General features: G+C 36.2%; 1 protein-coding gene across 3 annotated transcripts in view; it reads right to left on the reverse strand.

The window, feature by feature from the left end:
• Window positions 1-20,412, reverse strand: part of MAP3K2 (mitogen-activated protein kinase kinase kinase 2) — a 49,593-nt gene that overhangs the window by 18,196 nt on the left and 10,985 nt on the right. For 2 of the 3 annotated variants that reach the window (XM_065070666.1, XM_065070664.1), the window contains exons 2-8: window positions 11,363-11,432; window positions 8,824-8,942; window positions 7,353-7,393; window positions 4,849-4,948; window positions 2,621-2,734; window positions 1,938-2,037; window positions 859-989 (exon numbers count right to left, since the gene is read on the reverse strand). In XM_065070666.1, the coding sequence (XP_064926738.1) occupies window positions 859-989; window positions 1,938-2,037; window positions 2,621-2,734; window positions 4,849-4,948; window positions 7,353-7,393; window positions 8,824-8,942; window positions 11,363-11,366 (609 nt within the window). In that variant the 5' untranslated portion in view covers window positions 11,367-11,432. Of the gene's footprint in view, window positions 1-858; window positions 990-1,937; window positions 2,038-2,620; window positions 2,735-4,848; window positions 4,949-7,352; window positions 7,394-8,823; window positions 8,943-11,362; window positions 11,433-17,817; window positions 17,836-20,412 lie in introns of those variants that run through there. The other variant, XM_065070665.1, reaches the window with a different exon arrangement.

A 20,412-nucleotide genomic window follows, 5' to 3' on the forward strand; every position in this document is an offset into this window, starting at 1 on the left:
AATCTCCTTGCCTCTATTTTTATTCTATCATCTGTCTCTCATTTAGTCAGCTCATAAAAACCATTGCTTCTTGCCATTTGTGCTTCTTGCCATACATTGCCAATGTCAACAAGGACTTGAAGTGATTCGGGTATGCAGCATGATTGTTTTTTCCTCCCTGAAATATCCTTCTCCATTGCCAGTGCTGTGAGCCATACATTCCTCCAGCTTTTCCTGCTGTTTTTAAGGGCAATTTTGATACTCCGAGCACAGATTTTTAGTCATGGTAAGTGTGCTGATATCCCACGCCAATAATGCAGGTGAATATGGAGAACACAATATAGTTGCGACCCTCCCGCAAAAGAAGTGACCGTGGAAAGTATTTCCGAGCTTATTTAAACCAGGTCCATTGCCATCCTCTTGCCTCTACCCCAACACAGTATCAATTGAGTCTAAATAATTCTGACAGATCCAAACTTCCATTTAAAATCTCGTTTGATTACCTGGGAAAGTTATAAAACTGGTCTTGCTTACATATCCTTCTAATTAAAATGAAGGTTTTCGTGCTTTTTTAACATAGCCATACCTCTTGCTGTAATTTATATCTATCACTACCTCACTCAGATATTATGGAAATTAATATTATCAACTTTCTCCTTGTAACAATATATCTAAGTAATTGAAGAGACTTACAGACAATAAAAACAGGTTTTATAAGACTGAACAACCACAATTATTTTAACCTTCTCTCACAGATCATGTTTTCTAGGATTGTTATCGTTTTCATAGCTGTCTGAACAATTCCACATCCTTCTAGAACTGGACTATTTCATAAATGAATCTAACAAAAGCTTTAGTTTTAATAAATCACACACGTACCTGATCCATACTTTCTGGAATGAATTCTCCCTCACTGTTGATACTGGTGAAGGAGCCATTTCGGGCCACCTGATGCAGCTCATCTGGAATGTAACCTGGGGGAGGTGAACTCCTGTCACGAGTATTAGAACCTTGTGAAAGAAAAGGGCAAGTCAGAGTCTCTTCACTAACCCAGAATCCAGAGGCTTTATTCAAATACTTCTTGAGCACTGAGCCTGTCTGGATCACTTTGTGCTTCAGAAATTTCCCAAATGCCTATGCAATACAAGATTTACATACAGCATTCAAAATCTGTAATCCAGGAATTATGAAAGAGTCAGGGCAGGGTTGCTTCAATGGCACTAAGAAGAACTTTCATTATATAGGAACAGAAATGTAATTTGCCTGCACATCTAAGTGGGTAAATTACTTCTTTTGAAACAAACAAAAAAAAATCCAAACCCTTCCACCCATATAAACTAATCCTTTCCAACTCTTGAGAATTTCAGTTTCTCTCTGTAGTGTATTAAGTCTGCAAGAACACGAATACCTCTATCTACCATAAATGTATAATACATTAATTAAATTGTCTGAAAAACTACTGAACTCTCTAGTTCATCATGAAATTTGGAAGTTAACTTCACATCAACTTTAAAACATGAACAGATAAAAAGGTTATATCAATGCCAAACTAAGTATCTGAAACAAACGTTCACGCATTAAGATTAAAAAATATCGGAGTCCTAAACCGAGCAAAGAAACTCATTGCCATATAAACGGATTTTTCAGCAACTCATTCCCATATCAGAAAATAAAGGGGAGTACTAACAACAACTTTTTAGGATACCCATCAGTTACATCAAATAACTACATAGATTTATTTACATACATTTTTTAGTTAATTTTCTGTACTCTCTCTCTTTTTTTAAACCACCTTTGACTTAAAATTCAAAATCCACCCCCCCGAGGGTGAACTCAACAGTGAGGCGAGTCATTGATGAGTAAGAGAAATTCCAACAGTCTGTGTTGAGAACTAGGTATTCCTTAAGAGAATATTACAGAAGTTTTTACAATTAAAGCTATTGAAATATGTAGCTTACCTATTACAGACAGCCGCCTTTTTCTGTCTGCAACACCAAACACAGTATTATCTAAATCTTCCAGTGAAGGCAAGGGTTCCACATTATTTACGCTGGGTGACTGAAAATGCATACATATTAGAAACTGCAGTTATTACTTTGTACTCCTGACAATTAAAATACTTTGCAAACTTTAAAAACTTTTGTGTACATTCCCTTTTTCAAGCAGTCAAAAATAAACTTGTCAATTTATATCAAAATTAATCTATTTTAGTATCTCATTCTTAATGTTTTAAAATAATTTTCAGTATGTACTAGTATGCAAATCCTATTAACATTATGGCTTTGGCGTGATAGATAATATCAAAATATTTAGCCTATAGTCCCCCTGCTACTGTTTATTACAACATTTAACTTGCAACAAAGGAGTTTCACCAGCATATGCTTCTCAAATATGTATCACACCATCATCCTACTAAGGAACCCTTTTCTAGCACTGTAGGGAAGGAACACAAAGAGAGAGGAACAGCATCTAGGAAAAGGTTAAGACCAAGTGAAACTAAAATTTTAATACATGCTTAAAGTGAACTGAAGAAGCAACCAGTAATATTTTCAATTGGAAAAATGTAATCTTTAAGAAAATATACAAATTATACCTCAATATTAAAACTGAGGAAAAAGACATTTAGCGTGTCAAGTCGTACCTGTGTATTTCCATGTATTACCAGTAATATCTTGAGACTCTTCATATGAACACTACGGTCAAGCAGTTCAACAGCTTTGTCCAGGTCATCCTGTGTGGTTAATGGAATTACAAGCTACAAAAAGGGGAAAAAAAGAAAAAAAGAAAAAAAAAAAAAGTCTTAAACAGGACACAAGACAGAAATGAGGAAGTCACGTGCAGAGAAACAAACTGATCCTATAATTCCTTTCATTCCAAACAACTTGAAAATAAAATTAATTAAATGATGCCTCAAGTTGCCACCAAAATGTCTGAAGTTCAACCTTAACTCTTCCTTCAGATGACTTCAACAGGTGTAGTGTGGTGGAACAAGTCCTCACAATGAAGAAGGAACCATTTTACATATGAACAACTTAATATTCTGCAAGTTTCAGAGAAACACGCAACAGTGTCAAGGTATTTGCCATTGCCTAAATGAATGCAAGCCTGTAAAATAAATAAGTACTGGTTTATAGATTATAAAGCACATTTTTGTAGCTCACAATATTACAACTATATTTATTTGAAGTTGTATCACTAACAGAATTTCTCCACTGAATAACAGAAGTTGTTAAGGGAAGTGTATAAGGTATGATGCGATCCACATGGAAAAACTGTAGTCCTCACTAGAATCTTACTTTGATGTAATTAATTAGAATTAACTTGGCACTCGGGTGTCTTTAGAACAGAAAACATTATACCATTAAAGTGTACTTGAGATCTGAGTTCTATAACGATTAAAATCAAGCTTATGTTTCAGGAGTGTAAATTACAACTACTCTTGTAAAAAAGGAACAGCATAACACAGATCTTTAAAAAAAGATCTATTCTACCTGTAAACATCAGTCAGTGATGCTCAAACACAACATTCGATGAAATACAGTACTTTTATACAAAAAAGAAATGAGAACGAGGGAGGAAGATCTTGATAATACATGAGCACGTGCTCCATTTTAAGTTGCAGTTTTAATGCTAATGACAGGTTATTACCACCGCATTTCTGAAAGGTGACGGGACGGTTTGCCAACTAGTGCAGAAGACAAGCAGAAAACCTGTTCAAATGCCTAAAAATCTAGCAGAGGAAGGAGCTGAGGCTAAAACATCACCAATGGCCATTTCTTCTGACCTTCGTAATCTCCAAAAGCCTTCTCTTATCAGAAAAACATAAGCTAATGAGTGAGCAACCACTCCTTTTCTCTTCCACGTCCTTCTTATTCATTAGAAGAAAGAAAATAAAAACCTAGGAAAACTGAATTTCTCTGAATAACTTATGGACTTCCCACCTTATCATCACCCCTTTAAACCAAAATTCTTTCTGTCCACATATAAAGTGTAATTAATCACAAACTAAACATCCACTCCAATCCCTAACATTCTGTGATTCTGTGATCTTAACAATCTTAGTTTTGAGCATCAGTTTCACAGAAGTGCCTGGTAAGGCAGTGAGTAACCAACAAACAGCAATTACAGGCATTTTCTTCTGCAAAGATGCAGATAGATACAGTAATTATGTTGTGCATAACCAAACACACAAATAATCCTCCACACGCTTTCCTGACTCATGGCAAAAACCAGAAGTAACTCCTAAGAATGGATCCTGCATCTGAAAAAACCACGTCCTCTCAATAATTCCATCTCTACTTTCAAAGGAAAGCTGGAAGTAATCTCCATCAGGAAGTACTCCTGACCAGTAATCTTGATCATCAGTACCTTGACAGCACCAGTGCTGTTCCCAATAAATCTTTCTGAACCATCCCCTTCCAGAGGAGCAACAGCTAAGCCTAGTTCTCCAATCTAAACATCACTAAATGCAGCATTCTAGCTATTATGTAACAAGATTAACCTTTAAAGACCAAAAAAAAAACCCTGTACAAGAAAGGATAAATGTTATTTTAAATTCACAAACATTACGAAGTTCAAAGATGTAAAGACTTTCCCAAAGTCACGCAGCAGGACTGTGGCAGAGCAGGAACAGAACTCACCCATTCCCAGTCAAGCATGAGATTAGATGCATTAAGATATGACTCCCCTCACAACACATTTCATGGATCTGCCTACCCTACCTTACACAAGTCTTATATATTTGAGAACACACACATGAGAAATTTGGAGTTGTCACAGGAGTGGTTCTCACTCCTTATGAGAGCAAATTTCAGCCTTGAAATAATCAATGTACAAGTCACTGAGAATTTAGAAGACATAGAATATTACCTCATTATTGCTGTAATGTAAATCCATAGTCTGTCCAAAAGCAACTTTAGCTTTAGCTGCAAGATCTTCAAGTTTAACAGGCCTTGGTAATTGCAGGATCCTGAAACACAATTTAAGTTATAAAGAATTTTTGTCCATTATGAAAATCTGGCAACTCATTACTTAAGAACAGTCTTAAATTTATTACTGAAAAGACCATAAGAAGCTATTCTTTATTCCCTGTCCTCCATGTTTTGATTAATTAAAAAAAAAAAAAAGAAAAAAAGCAGTGAAAAAGTTACAAGGGATAATCACACCTAAAATTAGATCTTATTATGACTACTTCACTTGGTTGCACATGGCTTCTTTCTTAACCTAATACTTTGCATGCATCCATTCCAGAGGCAAAACTTCTGAAGTTTTCTCCTTTAGAAAACTAAGCAAGACAATGAAGTACCACGGGTTCACAAACATAAGCATCAGGAAAGAATTACTCCTACAGGCCCCACTTTTTGGAAACTCAAGACTATCTCAGCTGAGGAAAGTAACTAAATGTCACCATCTTTACCACAATGAATTACATGCTCAAACTGCTGAGTCATCACTAACTGTGCTTTACATGTGCTCCTGTAAGAATGAGGCAGTTGTAGCTCAACAACTCATTTTCCTTTATCTGAACGTCTCAAACCTAATAGCCCAAAATGCCTGTTAACTGACCTTACAATAGAAAACTACTGTATTATTTGTGACAGAACACCACTGAACATTTTTAGAAGCGATTGAGCCAGTGAGGCACGTTCTGTTCACATCCAAAAAAGAAAGAGCACTCAAATTTTGTGAAGCAGAAAAATTATCAAAGGATACCTGTCCCTTTCATCATTGGTACACTGGTTAGGGAACAATATTTCTCCCCGAAACGAGGCTAGAAGCCAGGCCACTTCCAATAAAAATTATTTTAAATAAACTTTAAAAACAACAACAAAAGCAACCACAACAACAACCCTAAACAAACAAAAAAGGAAACAAACACAGCCACCAAAAAACAACCCCTCCCCCAACAAACAAAAAAACCTCCACAATACAAAACCCCCACACAACAACCCCAACACCAATTCCCACTGCAGTCAACAATTTGTTTAGCAAGCCTGGAGCTCTGCCCATGATAGCGCACACTCCTTGGTACAGAGAGCAACACTCGCTACCGAACAAAACTCTGGAATCATTCACTTCTCTTTTCCACTTCCCTTTTCAAACACTAGTGAAAAAAGTCATTGCATAACTTATTTTTCTTGCACCATTTCATTATTTTATCTTTAGATCTACGTGTTCAGGCAACAGAAGTATTATAACTTATGCTGAGCAATGAGCCATAGTTGCCCAGTCTTCCCAGGATAGGGGGCTGAACTTACTTGGGACAACACATAACAGAGCGAGGCACATCAGCATAAAAGCTTGCAAAAGGGGTCTGTCCACACGCTTACTTTAGGCTTGTATTCATTCTGAATTGTTAAAACTGTTAAAATTGTTAATTCACTGTGAAAGTGAATTAAGACAAACTACAAAAACCAAAAAAACCCCTGTCCCTGCAGACCAGCAGCAAGTAAACAGTTCTGTCTTAAAATCACACTTCTGCTTATTTCACAAAAAATTGCTAGGTAGAAAAGTCCTCAATTTTCAAAGCTTTTGAAAACACTTATTTCCTCCAAATTACTTACAGCACTTAACCACTACTGAAGCACTGTTACAAGTGGTGTTCAGAAAAGCGATGGAAAGAAGCTGAAAATATTCATAGGTAGCACACTTACTGCTATTTCACTAGCCCATGAAAGGAGAGGGCCCAGACTGGACAGCACGGACACACACTGATCTACTGCCCAGCTCACTGAGCACTGCCGAGGGGCAGCACAGCTTCCATTCCGAAGCAATCCTTCCTTAGGGAATGTACCACTTTTATTGACAAATAACATGACCAGGATATTATTTACTTTTGCATTAAGTATTTTCAAAGATCTTAGTCTATAACTATGTCTGTGTAGGTACAACAGAGGTTTATGCTTTCAGAGACAAACAGACAAAATGAGTTGTCCACAAACTAGTTCTGCCTTCTGTAGAGGCTTCTGAGCAGCCATCAGAGCAGAGATACAGAGATAAATGTTGTATACTCTGAGTATGTACATAATTTACCTCACACACAAAATGAAAGCAAATTTCAACTACTTATTCAAAATTACAACGAAAACAATTCAATTATAAATTCTGATAATGTTCCACCAAAGTACAATCCAATACTGAGCTGTAAGACCTCAGCTTCTTCCTCTGGGTGTTACAGTAACAATATATTATCAGGCATTTTAAACAGATTAATTCTCCTTAAATTCTGTTCATATTGAAATTAAATTTAAGCTCAAAACAAATACATGCAGATATCTGAAACACTTGGAACAGTTTATTTGAAACTTTACAATAGGAGCCAAACAAAATTCTATAAATAGAAGACAAGACTGTTTCCTGTGTTGTCACCTTACCTTTTTTCACCTCGATGTTCAAATTTGACTCTAACATCATTCTATAAACAAAAGAGATAAAGGAACCACTATTAGTTTGCTACTACCTCCCTTTAATGAAGGCCATGAAATCCCACTCAATGATCCTACACTATAAGTAAAATCCTTATGTGGTCCATACTAATTTTCTGTCCTTTCTGATATACCCAGCATTTTAACAAGCTACTTTTGCTGAGGTATCTGAGAGAGGCTTAAAGCATGTAAAACAAAAAATATTTTGAAGTACAATGAATGCTTCTGTAAGTAAACACTATTTTTTTTTCTATTAGTATATTTTAATATTTTAAGAGATTCATGGTTTCAAATTCAGTGTGGAACTGGTTACCAAAGATTTCTTTATTATGAACAGGTACATAGACTTAGCTACCAGAACAGGTTTTTATGGACACTTGGAGCTGAGCATTCCAGATTTAAGAAACATATTGTTTCATAAGCATTACCATAGAAACCTACACATGTGATTATGGCAGCATTCATCCAATGTGGAAATAAAATTGCTTCACAGAATTACCATCTTAATAATAAAATTGTATTAGCAAGTATTGCAGGAAAAAAATACATTCCACCAGAGATTATAGCCAAATAATAATGTTATATCCTCCGAAAGAATTACTCTAGTCACAAGTGGTTACTTTCATAATTCACAAATTTAAACAGAATAACAGACATGTATTTCCCCTTCACCACTATTACATTAAAACCCAGAAATGGCTTAAATATTTTTCTTCTAACTATCTAAACACTTGTTATATTCAAATAAACATATTGTTAACTCAATAGGGCTATTACAACAATTTGGATAACAATCCACATCCTCTCCATAAGGCAGTTCAAACTAAGTATTTACTACTTTTCCATCTATGTTCAGTGTCCACAGAACAAAACAACAAAAGAACAACAAACAGAAAACAAAACACCAGATGAAAAGAACTCACATTCCAGCACATAAACAAACAAAAAATTGAGGCCAAAGATGCAGTAAAGGAGCTTAAGTATCTTTCTCCTGCTATCCTGACACTAGCTGACAACTGGGCAATCTAATATACCTATAAAATTCATTCTAAAGAAGCATTCCAAATAAAGAATATTTGCACACCTTGATATTTTAAAGTAGTCTAGTACCAATCAATAATAATAATAATAATAATAATAATAATAATAATAATAATAATAATTTTGAAAAAGTGTACAGACACCCCTATGATCTTCAATTTATCAGGATCAAAGTCATTTAAGCATACACTATGATATGGTCTGAAATGTCACCATTTCATTCTGCTGCTAATTTAAGAACATGAACAAAGAAAATGGCAGCACGTGTGGAGACTAATAGCGCATTCTGGTATGCTCACTGGTCTGGCAAAAAAATGATTACAGAAGTCACAGCAGGACATTTGGTGTTCCATGGGTTAGTAAGGATATTAAAAATTACCTGTTTTTTAGGCGAAGATGACTTTGGTTTTCCTGTTTCTTGCTGAGGCAATACAGGACGACTTGCCTTATGAAGCACAGCCAAATCTTGCATGATTGAATTCAAAGCTTGCTGCTCATCTGCTCAGAGAAAAAGGCCAAATAAGAGAAGTATAAATGACCATTACATTGGAAGGGCATTACTGTCTCATTTCACAATTAGGCAGACATTATTCTAAAATCTAAAAGCCCATATTACACTTCAACACATAATTGCCAAATTAAAAAAAGATTACTACCAGGTTGTAAACATTTCTATTTTATTTATCATTAACAGTGCTTAAGGAAATAAACTTCATCAGTAAACACACTTAAATGACAGGTTTAAAAACCTGAAGTCATTACAAAGATTGACAACTCTGCAGAACTGCAGTCCTTATTAATAAGGAAGGGGAAAAAAAGGTTTATCTACTTCATTATCTACTTCATCGACATCATACTGTTGATGCATAAGATGTTAACCAGAAATCATACACCCTCCCTCCCCAATTTGTAAAATAAACAAAAATAAAAGCAAGTACTTTTGAATCAATTTTCCTCTGTCCTAAACAGGTACAGTCATGCACATCGGAAGCGCACACGAACTCCTAGAGCAGGGGTGTCAAACTGATTTTAACCAGGGGCCACATCAGCCTCGCAGTTGTCTTCAAAGGGCTGAATGTAATTTTAGGACTGTATAAATTTGGGAGCAGTTACACCCTGTCCTAGAGGACCACATCAACTGTGAGAGCACCTGCTGATGCCCCACAGAGTCATTTAAAACAAGAAAAAAAAAAAAGAAAGAAGAAATTAAAACAAAACAAAAAACAAAAACACCCAAGTACCACCACAGAGCTTTTCCAGGATTGCAAATATAGGGGCTTTTAGGGCTCAGAGGTATAATTCACAAGGAGCAACAGGGCCACTGAACCCAGAGGACAACTTAGGGTAGGAGTGCTACGCATCTTAGATTTCAAGCTCATACAAAATCCTAAATCCTGGTGATATGCTGCAGCAGCGATGGCCACAGGCCACGCTAGACCATGTCAGCCTGGAACTGGGATGCTCCTTAAGACAGGAAACACTTAGGAGCCCAAAAGCCTGTACTAAGGGAAATCTGTCACCAACACTCTTGTATTAATTCCTTGCCACAGCAACAGTACTATGCTCAACATGCATCTAGAACACTGGGCAACAAAATTTATCTACAAAGGTGATTGTACGCCTTCACGGTACTTCACAATGGATATATTTGTTGAAGAATTCATAGCTAAGTGCTGCGATTTACAAAGAACAATATTTCTAAGACATGGACCTCAGAAAAATTCAGTATTAAAATCAGCAAGCAAGCATCCCAGGATTCAGCAATTATGAGAATTCCTTCACACTCTATTCAAATGCAACCAAATATATTTGTCAAATCAGGAAATTGGGTGATTTCGGTGTTCTCATTTAACAGATTCCTAACAGATGAGAAAGTTGGTCTGAAAAGAATATCTCTGATCACAACTCATGCTATCATCATTCATAACTCTACTGGGATATGCAAATCTATAGAAGTGAGTTTTCACAGCAATATTTAATGTCAGAATTCTTAATAACTTGCCACAATTAAAAAGGCTAAACTATTTCATAGTGCCATAGCCTATTCTAGTGCTCAGTGAGGAAAAAAAATGTTTGTGGGACTTTGTTTGGTTGGGGTTTTTTGTTTGTTTTTGTTTTTTAGTAAAAATATGGCCCAATAGTCACCTGTTTTACACAAAATGCTGAAGAATATCACAAATCCAAACAGTGCTGTATTCCTAGACTCAACTACTTTATTATTAGGCATGAGGTTAGGAAAAAAATAGTATAACAACAAAAGATAAAAAAAAGTTAAAATGTATGTGAGAGTTTTGGTTGGTTGGTTTGTTGAGTTTTTTTGAAAGTGGTAAGAGATGACAACAATGACACGGTCAGCTCATTAAAAAGCATGTACAACTTGAAAAACCAACATCAAATTTCAAGTAAAATAAATGTGCTATGTATTTAGGAAAAACCAAAATAAACAACAAAAAAAACAAAGACACCAAAACCAACGAGCACCCTGCCCCCCAACAAACAAACAAACCCAACCAGTTACAGAATCTACACAGTCCTGGTTTTGTACCGCAATGACACATGATGATACGATGAAATTATTTAATATATATTTTGTTTTTTTTTTTTTCCCCAATAGCCACTACCATGCAGAGCACAGTCAATATTGCTCAGTACCTTAATACCATGAATCTCAATTTCCTATGTTTGGATTTTTAAGCTACCACATAGGGAGAGAAAAGTTATATTCCAATGGCAAAAAACAGCAGTATTTTGAATAGCAGCAAAGCAGCTGAACACTGCCATGCATGTAGATGTTACATTAAGTTACACAGCCAAAGCACACATTTCCTAGAAATGCTATTACATTAATGGTTTTGGTATTCAGTAGAAATGAAAAGTACTGTATTAAATTTTTTATACACATTACACACGAGACTTACCCATAACGGCAGTGAGCCTGAAAACCTGAACTTCAGGGGAATGGTTGCTTCATTAGCATTATTTTATTTCCTAAAACGCAAAACAAAAAATACACAATTATTGAAGTTGTCAAAGGCATGCAAAACAGTCAACTCTTCCTCATTCACAGACATTTTTTTCTAATATTCTACATATAAAATATGCATTTAAATGACAAATAAGATTGCTTATTCAGATATGACATGAACAGATATTGTCCCCAAAGCCTCACGAGGCTCTGAGCAACATATACTTTCAGAAGACAAAAAGCCCAAATTAAATATTCTGCTAGATTTAACCTGATTTTAGTCTCTATCTACACTCCCAAATTATGATTAGTTGCTTAATGAACCATATCACTCTACTACATGGGATACTCGCATCAGATTATTAAGAATTGATTCTATTTCTACAGGTTCCTGTATCTGGCACTCAAAGTTCCATGTTCAGAACTGTGTATATATAGTTCATATATATATAAATATATATGATACTCACAGCACAAATCAAGAGGAATCAATATCTACTGATTACAGAAATTAGAGAACTTCATTTGATAAGTTTTCTTCATCATAATTCAAGACAGTTACACAGATACCCCAACACCTCTGAAAGCAAATACCTGTGGCAGACAGCAGGTGTTAACTTTTAATATCTTACATATAAGTTATCCAGAAAAGCAGAAATATAGCAGGTACATTTATGAACAAACCCTGTCTTATCACAATATCTTGAACATAGGCAAATTGAAAAACAAAACAAAACAAAACAAAAAAACAAAAACAAACCAATCATTAAGGACCAATTGAAATAACCTTTCTATAGTACGCTATTATGGAACTTAACAGCAAAAAACTAAAGACATATCCCTAAATAGACAATGAGATTTGTTGTGATACAGGTTACCACAGGAAGAATTCAGAGTTTTTTAATGCAAGATCATAGAAGAAAACTCTCTAATTTCTTGAGCAGTCACCGCCACCAAGCAGGGAGAGCCTGTTTCTTCCTCCCTTCTCCTGGCTGCAGCAGAACATCCACCTTCCTGCCTCAGAGCTGAAAGATCCACCCCATTCTGATAATATGGATCCATTTCTCTGCAAGTTCAGTCAAGGAGCTACACCAACAGAATATCACTCATTTTATTTTTCATTTTTTTTAAACAGAATTTGTTTTCTCATGGTTTAGTTCCTTACCAACGTCAAATAACCCCTGATGCCAGCACAGGTCCACATATGGGAGCACGTGGCCAAGAACAGAGGAGAGCTGAGCCAGCTCTTCTGGCACCAGCCAGATTTCCTTGCTTGAATATTCTTCCAATTTTCTGGCTAACAAAAACTACAATTTCACAAAGGATTTCTGAGCATCTTCAGTTAGGGATATGTTTCTAGAATCATGTGTAACCTTACAAGCAGCATTCACTTCACCAGTAGAACCAGAAAGCTTCAAGTTCTTCTGGCACATTTTTCAGAAAGAAATTTGGACTTGAGAGCCATATAAAGCGCTCTGCTGTACACTGCTTTTTAGCTATATATCAGATGGCTCATGTATTTTTGTCTAGTTCGAGCTCCACAACAAACAAGCAGAGGTCGGGCTTCTAAAGAAGATTCAGAGGTCCCTTCCTTACTCTGCAATCAGAAATCAGTCGAGAGTGCCTTAGAACTAAAATAAAGCTGAAAATATGACTCCAGTGTACTCAGTGTTATATACTCCCAAGTCTATGGACAGACTCAAAACAGTACCTGAAACAGTTTCCAAGTGTGGGGAAAAAAAAAATCCTGTATAATGCTTTTAAAAGTATTAAAGCCTGCAAAACTGTGAGAAGTGCATCTGGTCAGGGCCACCCACAGTCTCAAGACACAACCCGAACTTTTCCTCCTAACATCGTCTCCAGTCCTTCGATGCCACCAACCTCCGCCCAGGAAGAAACAGAAAAACCTGTTTCAAAAAAATTGAAAAAGAAAAAGCTTCTGTTGCTCCATAACAGAAAACTGTGAAGATACAAAATAAGCGGATTTGTACTAATCTTCGGAGATGAAAACAGGGGCTGGATTTTCATTTATTTGCCAAATGACAGTAGCCAAGATCACTCAAAGCAGGGACACAATCTTTGGGCCTTGTTCTCACACAAGAAGTCAGGAGATCTGGTTTACTTAGTTAACTGGGTCTAGTTTTATTGCCTTAAATAACACAACTAACTTTCCCCCCACCTCTGATTCTTTGCCTCTTTTGCATCCTTAAAAGTCAAAAAAGCTAAACAGAATATATATTCCACTATTTCCTACATATTTTTTGTATCAGCAGTAGTTTTGGAGGATCTTCCAAAGAATTATTCACTGAAGTGTTCACAAAACATTTTAATTCTGTATTTGATCCAACTGTCTTAAAATGAGAGCTAGTGTTATTTTCATAAATGTCTGATTTAACTAGCCGTCTAATACATTAAACATAAAAATGTGTTTCATGACTTTAGATAAAGTAGTTTTGCAATACCTCCTTGTAAGCATTTCAAATAAATACAAAAGTTCTGAGGCTTTTTAAGTCTTCTGCCACGCTAAGAACAAGAACAAGTTATATCTCCAAACAAAAATACTCCAGATGTTCTTCCTCAACCTAGGTGAAATAACCGAACTTGGAAGCTCAGGATATTTAAGCTACACAGCTGATAGAGGACAGGCAAGCTGAAGAAAAATGAAATATCTTAGGAAACATCTTCTGCAAGCTCCTCCAGCTACAAGAATTCATTATTTAGTATTCTTTAGTATGGCATCTCTTATTAGAAGAACATAAGCTAATGAGTGAGCAACCACTCCTCTTCCACGTCCTCCTTATTCATTAGAAGAAAGAAAATAAAAACCTAGAAAAATTAAATTCCTCTCAGTAACTTATGGACTTCCCACCTTATCATCCCTTTTGACTAAAATTCTTTCTGCTCATGTATAATGTATAAATAATGACAAACAAAACATTTTAACAATCTTCTAGCTAGCATTTAGTATGACTTCAAAACCAAGCTAACAGCATTGAAACTTCAGTTAAACAGGTGACCCAGATCAAACTTCATTAAGATTTGACCTTTGTGAATTGAGAAAAAACTTTTGGTTTTAACTGCTTGTTTTTGCAGTGGACTATAATAACAGGGTGGTGGTGGTGAGGGAGTAAAAAAGACGACAAAAATCAACATTTTTTAAGCAACAAAACAAAATACACTCAGTGGACAAGGAAAAATGCATACCCGAATCCATAGTTACAAAGTAGCGTTAGCAAAACACACACAGAGAAAGTGACAATCCAGGACAAAAAACGAAGCACAACAGGGAAATCTGGAACTCAAAGATTCGGGAGAAGCAAAGGCAGCAAAACACAAGAGCAGAGGCAAAGGTAAAATGAGATTATGTCAAGGTCTTGCAGAGAAACACAAGCAGCTTCAATTTGAATGTAATTAAAGAAAGGATGACAGAGATTGAATTTCAAAAAGGTGATGACGTGATAAGAGTAGCAAACAAAGAAAAATATATCCTAGCAACAGCATTTTGGATATAAGGGTGGAGAGATGCTGATTCATATTCATGATTCACTTCCCACCAGCCACCATCCTCAGAGTCTTTCAGGATCTGAGAAAGCTGCTGAAGGAACAAAATATGTAGGTGATTCTTGGAAATTGTTTTTGGCTTTCTCCTGACAAATGAAACAAAGCCTGAGGGCAAATAAGTCACATGGCCAATAACCTCTCTGTCCAAATACACCATGCTGGTTGTCCATATGCACACACTTCTCCTATAATAAATTCAACAACGTTAAGCTGCCTCTCAGTTACCAAGAGATAACAGTACACAAACACCAGCACACATATTACATTGTCTCTCATGACTGACTTGGTCACATTGAAAAACTTGCTGGCTTTACCCTCACACAGCAGACGGAAGAAAGCAAGCAAATGCTATATGAGGTGAATGTTTTTAAGTGTGCTAGAAAGAGTTGTTTAGTTCTGTAGAATACGAATACATATAACGTGCAGAAATGAAATGGCTTCTACAGCAGCCAACTCCATAGCATAAGTACAATTCTTAAAGAGTAAAATTAGCTAGGGCTACAATGAGAGCATAAACTAATCATACGAGAACAGTTAAGCACTCAAGAACATCAGCCAGATTTCATGCTGTGCGGTATGTTAAAAATCAACCAAAAAAAGACAGTGAAGCAAAAAATCTGTTTTAACCTGTTTTCATAAGGAAACCAGACTTAAACAGCAACACTTCCCCTACACAGAAAGGTGCCTTACATTTCTGGAGTCCAAACTTGTCCCAACAGTGGGACAGGAATCTTAATGATACTCATTCCCTACAAATTTTCACTAAAACAAATCAGTCTGAGGATACATAGTTCCTCATTCTTGCACCAAAGTAAAATGACACAGTGCAAACCCAAAAGAGTAAAGATGCACTATAATTATTCCAATTACAGGCAAAGGTTAAATTGGAGATTGTAGTATATTAGGCATAAGCAAGTTAAACCAAAATGACAGGAAATCAAAATTTGCTAGCATTGCTACTCAGAGACATAGTTGTCTATACAAAAACAGACGGAACAAAGAGCCAGTTAAACATGACAAGTGAGCAGGCAAAGGTAATCCTTCAGACTGTGGAATGGATAATGAGAATATAAAGTAAGATTATAAAAACTTGTTTCATAGCAAGAAGAATGAGCCAGACAAAATGGGTTAACCCCCAAAATGTCACTGTTAAACCATCAAATGCCTGGTCTCATGCAGCCAACCTCTTACAAATCATAGTAAGCAACGTTGACGAGACCTCTGGTGATCACCTAGTCAAATACATCTACTTAACCTTTAATCAAAACAACGTGCAGCAGTGTTTGTCATGTCTTTTATTTAAAATGAAATAAAAATGGAGTCTATGAACAAGACAGCAAAAAGTAATACCTAAACCTGAACTTCTATAGAAGAATTTTTCAAAGCTCAAAGCAATTGTTGGCATAAATGACAGGAACTTAACATAATGTGGCAAGCATAGAAGAAAATTCAGTATTGTTATGAGACATTAGAGGAGACCTAAAATAAGGTAACTCCATAGAAACAGGCATAAAAGAGAGGAATTCATATGGACATAGGCACAAATGAATACTGGACAAAAAACCACCCCTTTCAAAGAATATGAAAGCAGCAGCAGTAACACAAGATCACGAAAGACAGAATAAAGAGAAGAAAGCGCGGTAACAAGAAAAATATTTACACGGTAACAGAAAGGTCTGTTAATAATTGGAGTCTAACAAAAACGCAGACTTGAGTTCAGTTTTAGAAACATTCAGATCTTTAACATATTGTAATAATACATAAAAAAGGTATTCACAAAGAAGAAGAAGGAAGGAGAGAGATTAAATCAGTCCAAATTAAAAGCCAATGACACATTGATAAATGAAGGCAACATTAGTAAAACAAAGAAACAAAAAAATTGACCCACTGAGTCCTTATCTGGAACATTACAAATTAAGTTTAACTGGCGAATAAAATAACAAATATTCTTCCTGTCACAGTACTAAGGGATCTTTTGAAATTAAAACATATTGGAGGGGAATGAATGGATGAAAGATTCTTAGAAAAAAGATGTTTTAACATTTGATTGCAGCCTTCTTGCACACCTCAAGGAATGTTAAGGTCTGAAACTTGGCAAGGAGGGACCTTGCCTATCAACAGCACACCAGTAAGGGTATGAGCCACAGACCATTAATATTCTCCTCCTCGGTTCTTCCTCTGCCACGTGCCCCCTTCTGTTCTGAAGCACTTTGTTCTCCCCTTAACGTATTGTGCTATGGACATTAATTGCACTGGACAGGATCCACGGAGTGGGTCCACCTAATTCTGCTGTGCTAGGAAAAACTGGCAAACTGGCAGAACCCATCAAGCTCTGCCAGCTGATGCCCCAGAGCAAGGAAAAGAGACAATCTGGAGCAGCGCCTCTCACAACCAGGGCAGTAATTCAGGACTGACTACCTGTCCTGGACTTAGCCAGCATCAGACACTCTGTCCTCTTCTGGTTTCCCCCTTACTGCTTGCTTCTCAACAATCCTATCCTGAACAGCTGAACTACAGCCTTCGATCACGAGAATGGGTGTTTGACAGATAAGGAACATAAACACATCAAATATTCCTTTGCAGAAAGAGCATTTCTGTTTTATTTCCTGGGTTTATTTTTCAAAAAGTTTTAAGCTTGTTCTGATTTTATGTAGCTTGGTCAATATACTTCTAAACTTTGCCCTGAGTTTCTCAGTCTCTTGTAATTAAACCAGTTTATTCAGAACCCCAAGTTATTTTATTGTCTTGTACAGACACCGAGTAACCTTACACACATAACAGCATGAGCTATTGACAGCTATGTCTATCAGCACAATGAATTTCATAAAACAATGTCATCCAACTCACTGAGGAGGCCACCAAGATGATCAGAGGGCTGGAACACCTCTCCTGTGAGGACAGGCTGAGAGAGCTCAGGTTGTTCAGCCTAGAGAAGAGAAGGCTCTGGAGAGACCTTATTGCAGCCTTTCAGTGCTTACAAGGGGTCTGTAAGAAGGATGAGGACAGACTTTTTAGCAGGGCCTGTTATGAGAGGACAAGGGGTGATGGTTTTAAACTACAAAAGGGGAGATTCAGGCAACACATGGGGAGGAAATTTATTACAATGAGGGTGGTGAAACACTGGCCCAGGTGCCCAGAGAGGTGGTCAATGCCCCATCCATGGAAACATTCAAGGCCCAGCTGGACGGGGCTCTGAGTAGCCTGATCTTGTTGAAGATGTCCTTGCTCATTGCAGGGGGTTAGACTGGATAAGCTTTGAAGGTCCCATCCAACCCAAAATATTCTATGGTTCATTCAAGGCTATCAGACTTTTTAATTAAAAAAATTATTTTTAATAAAAATACATGGCGGGGGACAGGGGGGGAGAACTCTGATACATGTGTTTTACTGACTTTAGATGATGAAATAGCAAGTGGTGATGAAAAACAGGAAGAAATAGCCAGCATCCATTTTTTGTTCTGGTTTTGAAAAAAATCAAGAGGATGTATCCAAACCACAGCACAGTGTTACTGGAATAGAAATTTCACCATCCACAACAACAACACAGAGATACAGCATACTATTTGTAATATACTTCAGACCAAACATTTTAAATTAAAGATCCAGGGCCTTATAAGAGTCTAAGTAAGTCTCTTCACAAAATTAGTGGTTCAATTTTCTGGACCATTCTTGCAAATATTTGGGAATACCTAGAAAACAAGATTCTAGTGGATTCTAACTATTGTATAAATAACTAAGAAAGATAAAGGCAGGGGTCAAAGAGCTGTTGATTATTGACCTCCACATCAATTGAAACTAAAATAATATGATGCTTAGCTCAGTGTCTACCACAGACTTAAAAATAAACACATGGTAAATAACTTGATTTCAAAGATTATTATTACTGTCAAGCAAAATATGGCTTCTTGAAATAATTACAGATTAGTTAACAGAACAGAAATTACCCTGCTTAAATTCTTCCAGTGTATCTTGCTAAATATCACATGACATTTTAATTGTTTGTTTTAAAATATCAATTAACTAACAGAAAACTCAATTGATAGATTAAAATAAAATCTTTTGAGATCCATATTCCTATTTAACAGAAAACATTAATGAACATGATTCCTAGTGCAACCCCCTACAGACCGGCAATGATCGGGTAAGCATAATGAGATACGCAAGTTACAGCTTAGGCAAAAGACTTGAATCACGTTTAAATACAGTCACAGTCCAACAAAATGTATTTAAACACAGTTAAATATTTTAAATACGTATCACCTTCTATCGTGATTTTTTTCCTCCATTTAATATTAATTTTTATTGTGTTTAATAATTGTTTTTTTTAAGAGATGAGCTGCATTGATGGTGACAGGACTGACAGGACTGCCTTTTGAACTTTTACCCTCTCTCCAACCAAGACTGCACCACCCATAATTAGAAGTTGTACTTTATGTACGTCTAAATACTGTGTTTTATTACATGTATTCAATAATGTTTCTGCATGGAATGCATTTGGACATAAACACAATTATTTAGGAAAATGGCAAAAAGTTGCAGCTGCAAGACAAGACAGTCTTAGCAAGAGACAATTCAGAAGAATTATTAAATCACAATGTGTAATTATCTAACATAAGTGCAATACAAGATTGAAGAAGGATAACGAAATCCTTGCGTGTATGAAAATGCAGTGTATGCAGAAGCCATCTTGCTTCTGTACACCACCTAGAGATACAGCGTTCAGTGCAGAATACCAGAAAGACTGCAGGCAGCAAGCGTGGGTTGGCTGAAGCATCAGTACCTTTGTTGTTGTTACAGATGTATCAGGTATCTTGACAACATGCAGACTTGAAATTTCTTACACTGAAAACTTCTAAAATCTTCCTGGCAAGCAAAAAAGCTTAATTTATGTCTAATTTAGCACACAAGACCACATGGATTTTTTTTACCTTATCTGTATAGCTACAGACATTATTTGATATTTGTCTGTTTTTCTGAAAAGAATGGTTACTAGCTGTACTCCTTCCAGAGTTTAAAGACAAAAACAAAAAAACAACCACACCAGGCTTGCATAAAATACAACGTCTAATTATGGATGGTGACTTCCCACTTACAGGGAAGATAAAACCTTGAAAAGCAGTGCTGTCAGCTCTAGCACCATAAATGCAGCTTATCTCTCCAAGTACTTTGAGAAATACATTTCGGAATGAACGGAAGGATCCAACATGACCAGTGACAAAAGTAAAACTTCACCCTACTCAGATTAAATCTTTAGTTCCTGCTGTTCTATAAACTGTAATTTGACACTTTCACAAAACATTTATCAGCTTGATGAACAATGATCTTGACTTGAAAAAGATAAAATGTGCTGGTAAGTTTGAGAATGCAAGGAAACAGGTTTTAAAGACTGTTGCAATAAAAATGTAAAGTAGCAGATAATTTAGTTCAAGAAGAGTTTATAGC

The sequence above is a fragment of the Columba livia genome, chromosome 7 (genome assembly GCF_036013475.1).
Source record: "Columba livia isolate bColLiv1 breed racing homer chromosome 7, bColLiv1.pat.W.v2, whole genome shotgun sequence".
NCBI classification, from domain to species: domain Eukaryota; kingdom Metazoa; phylum Chordata; class Aves; order Columbiformes; family Columbidae; genus Columba; species Columba livia.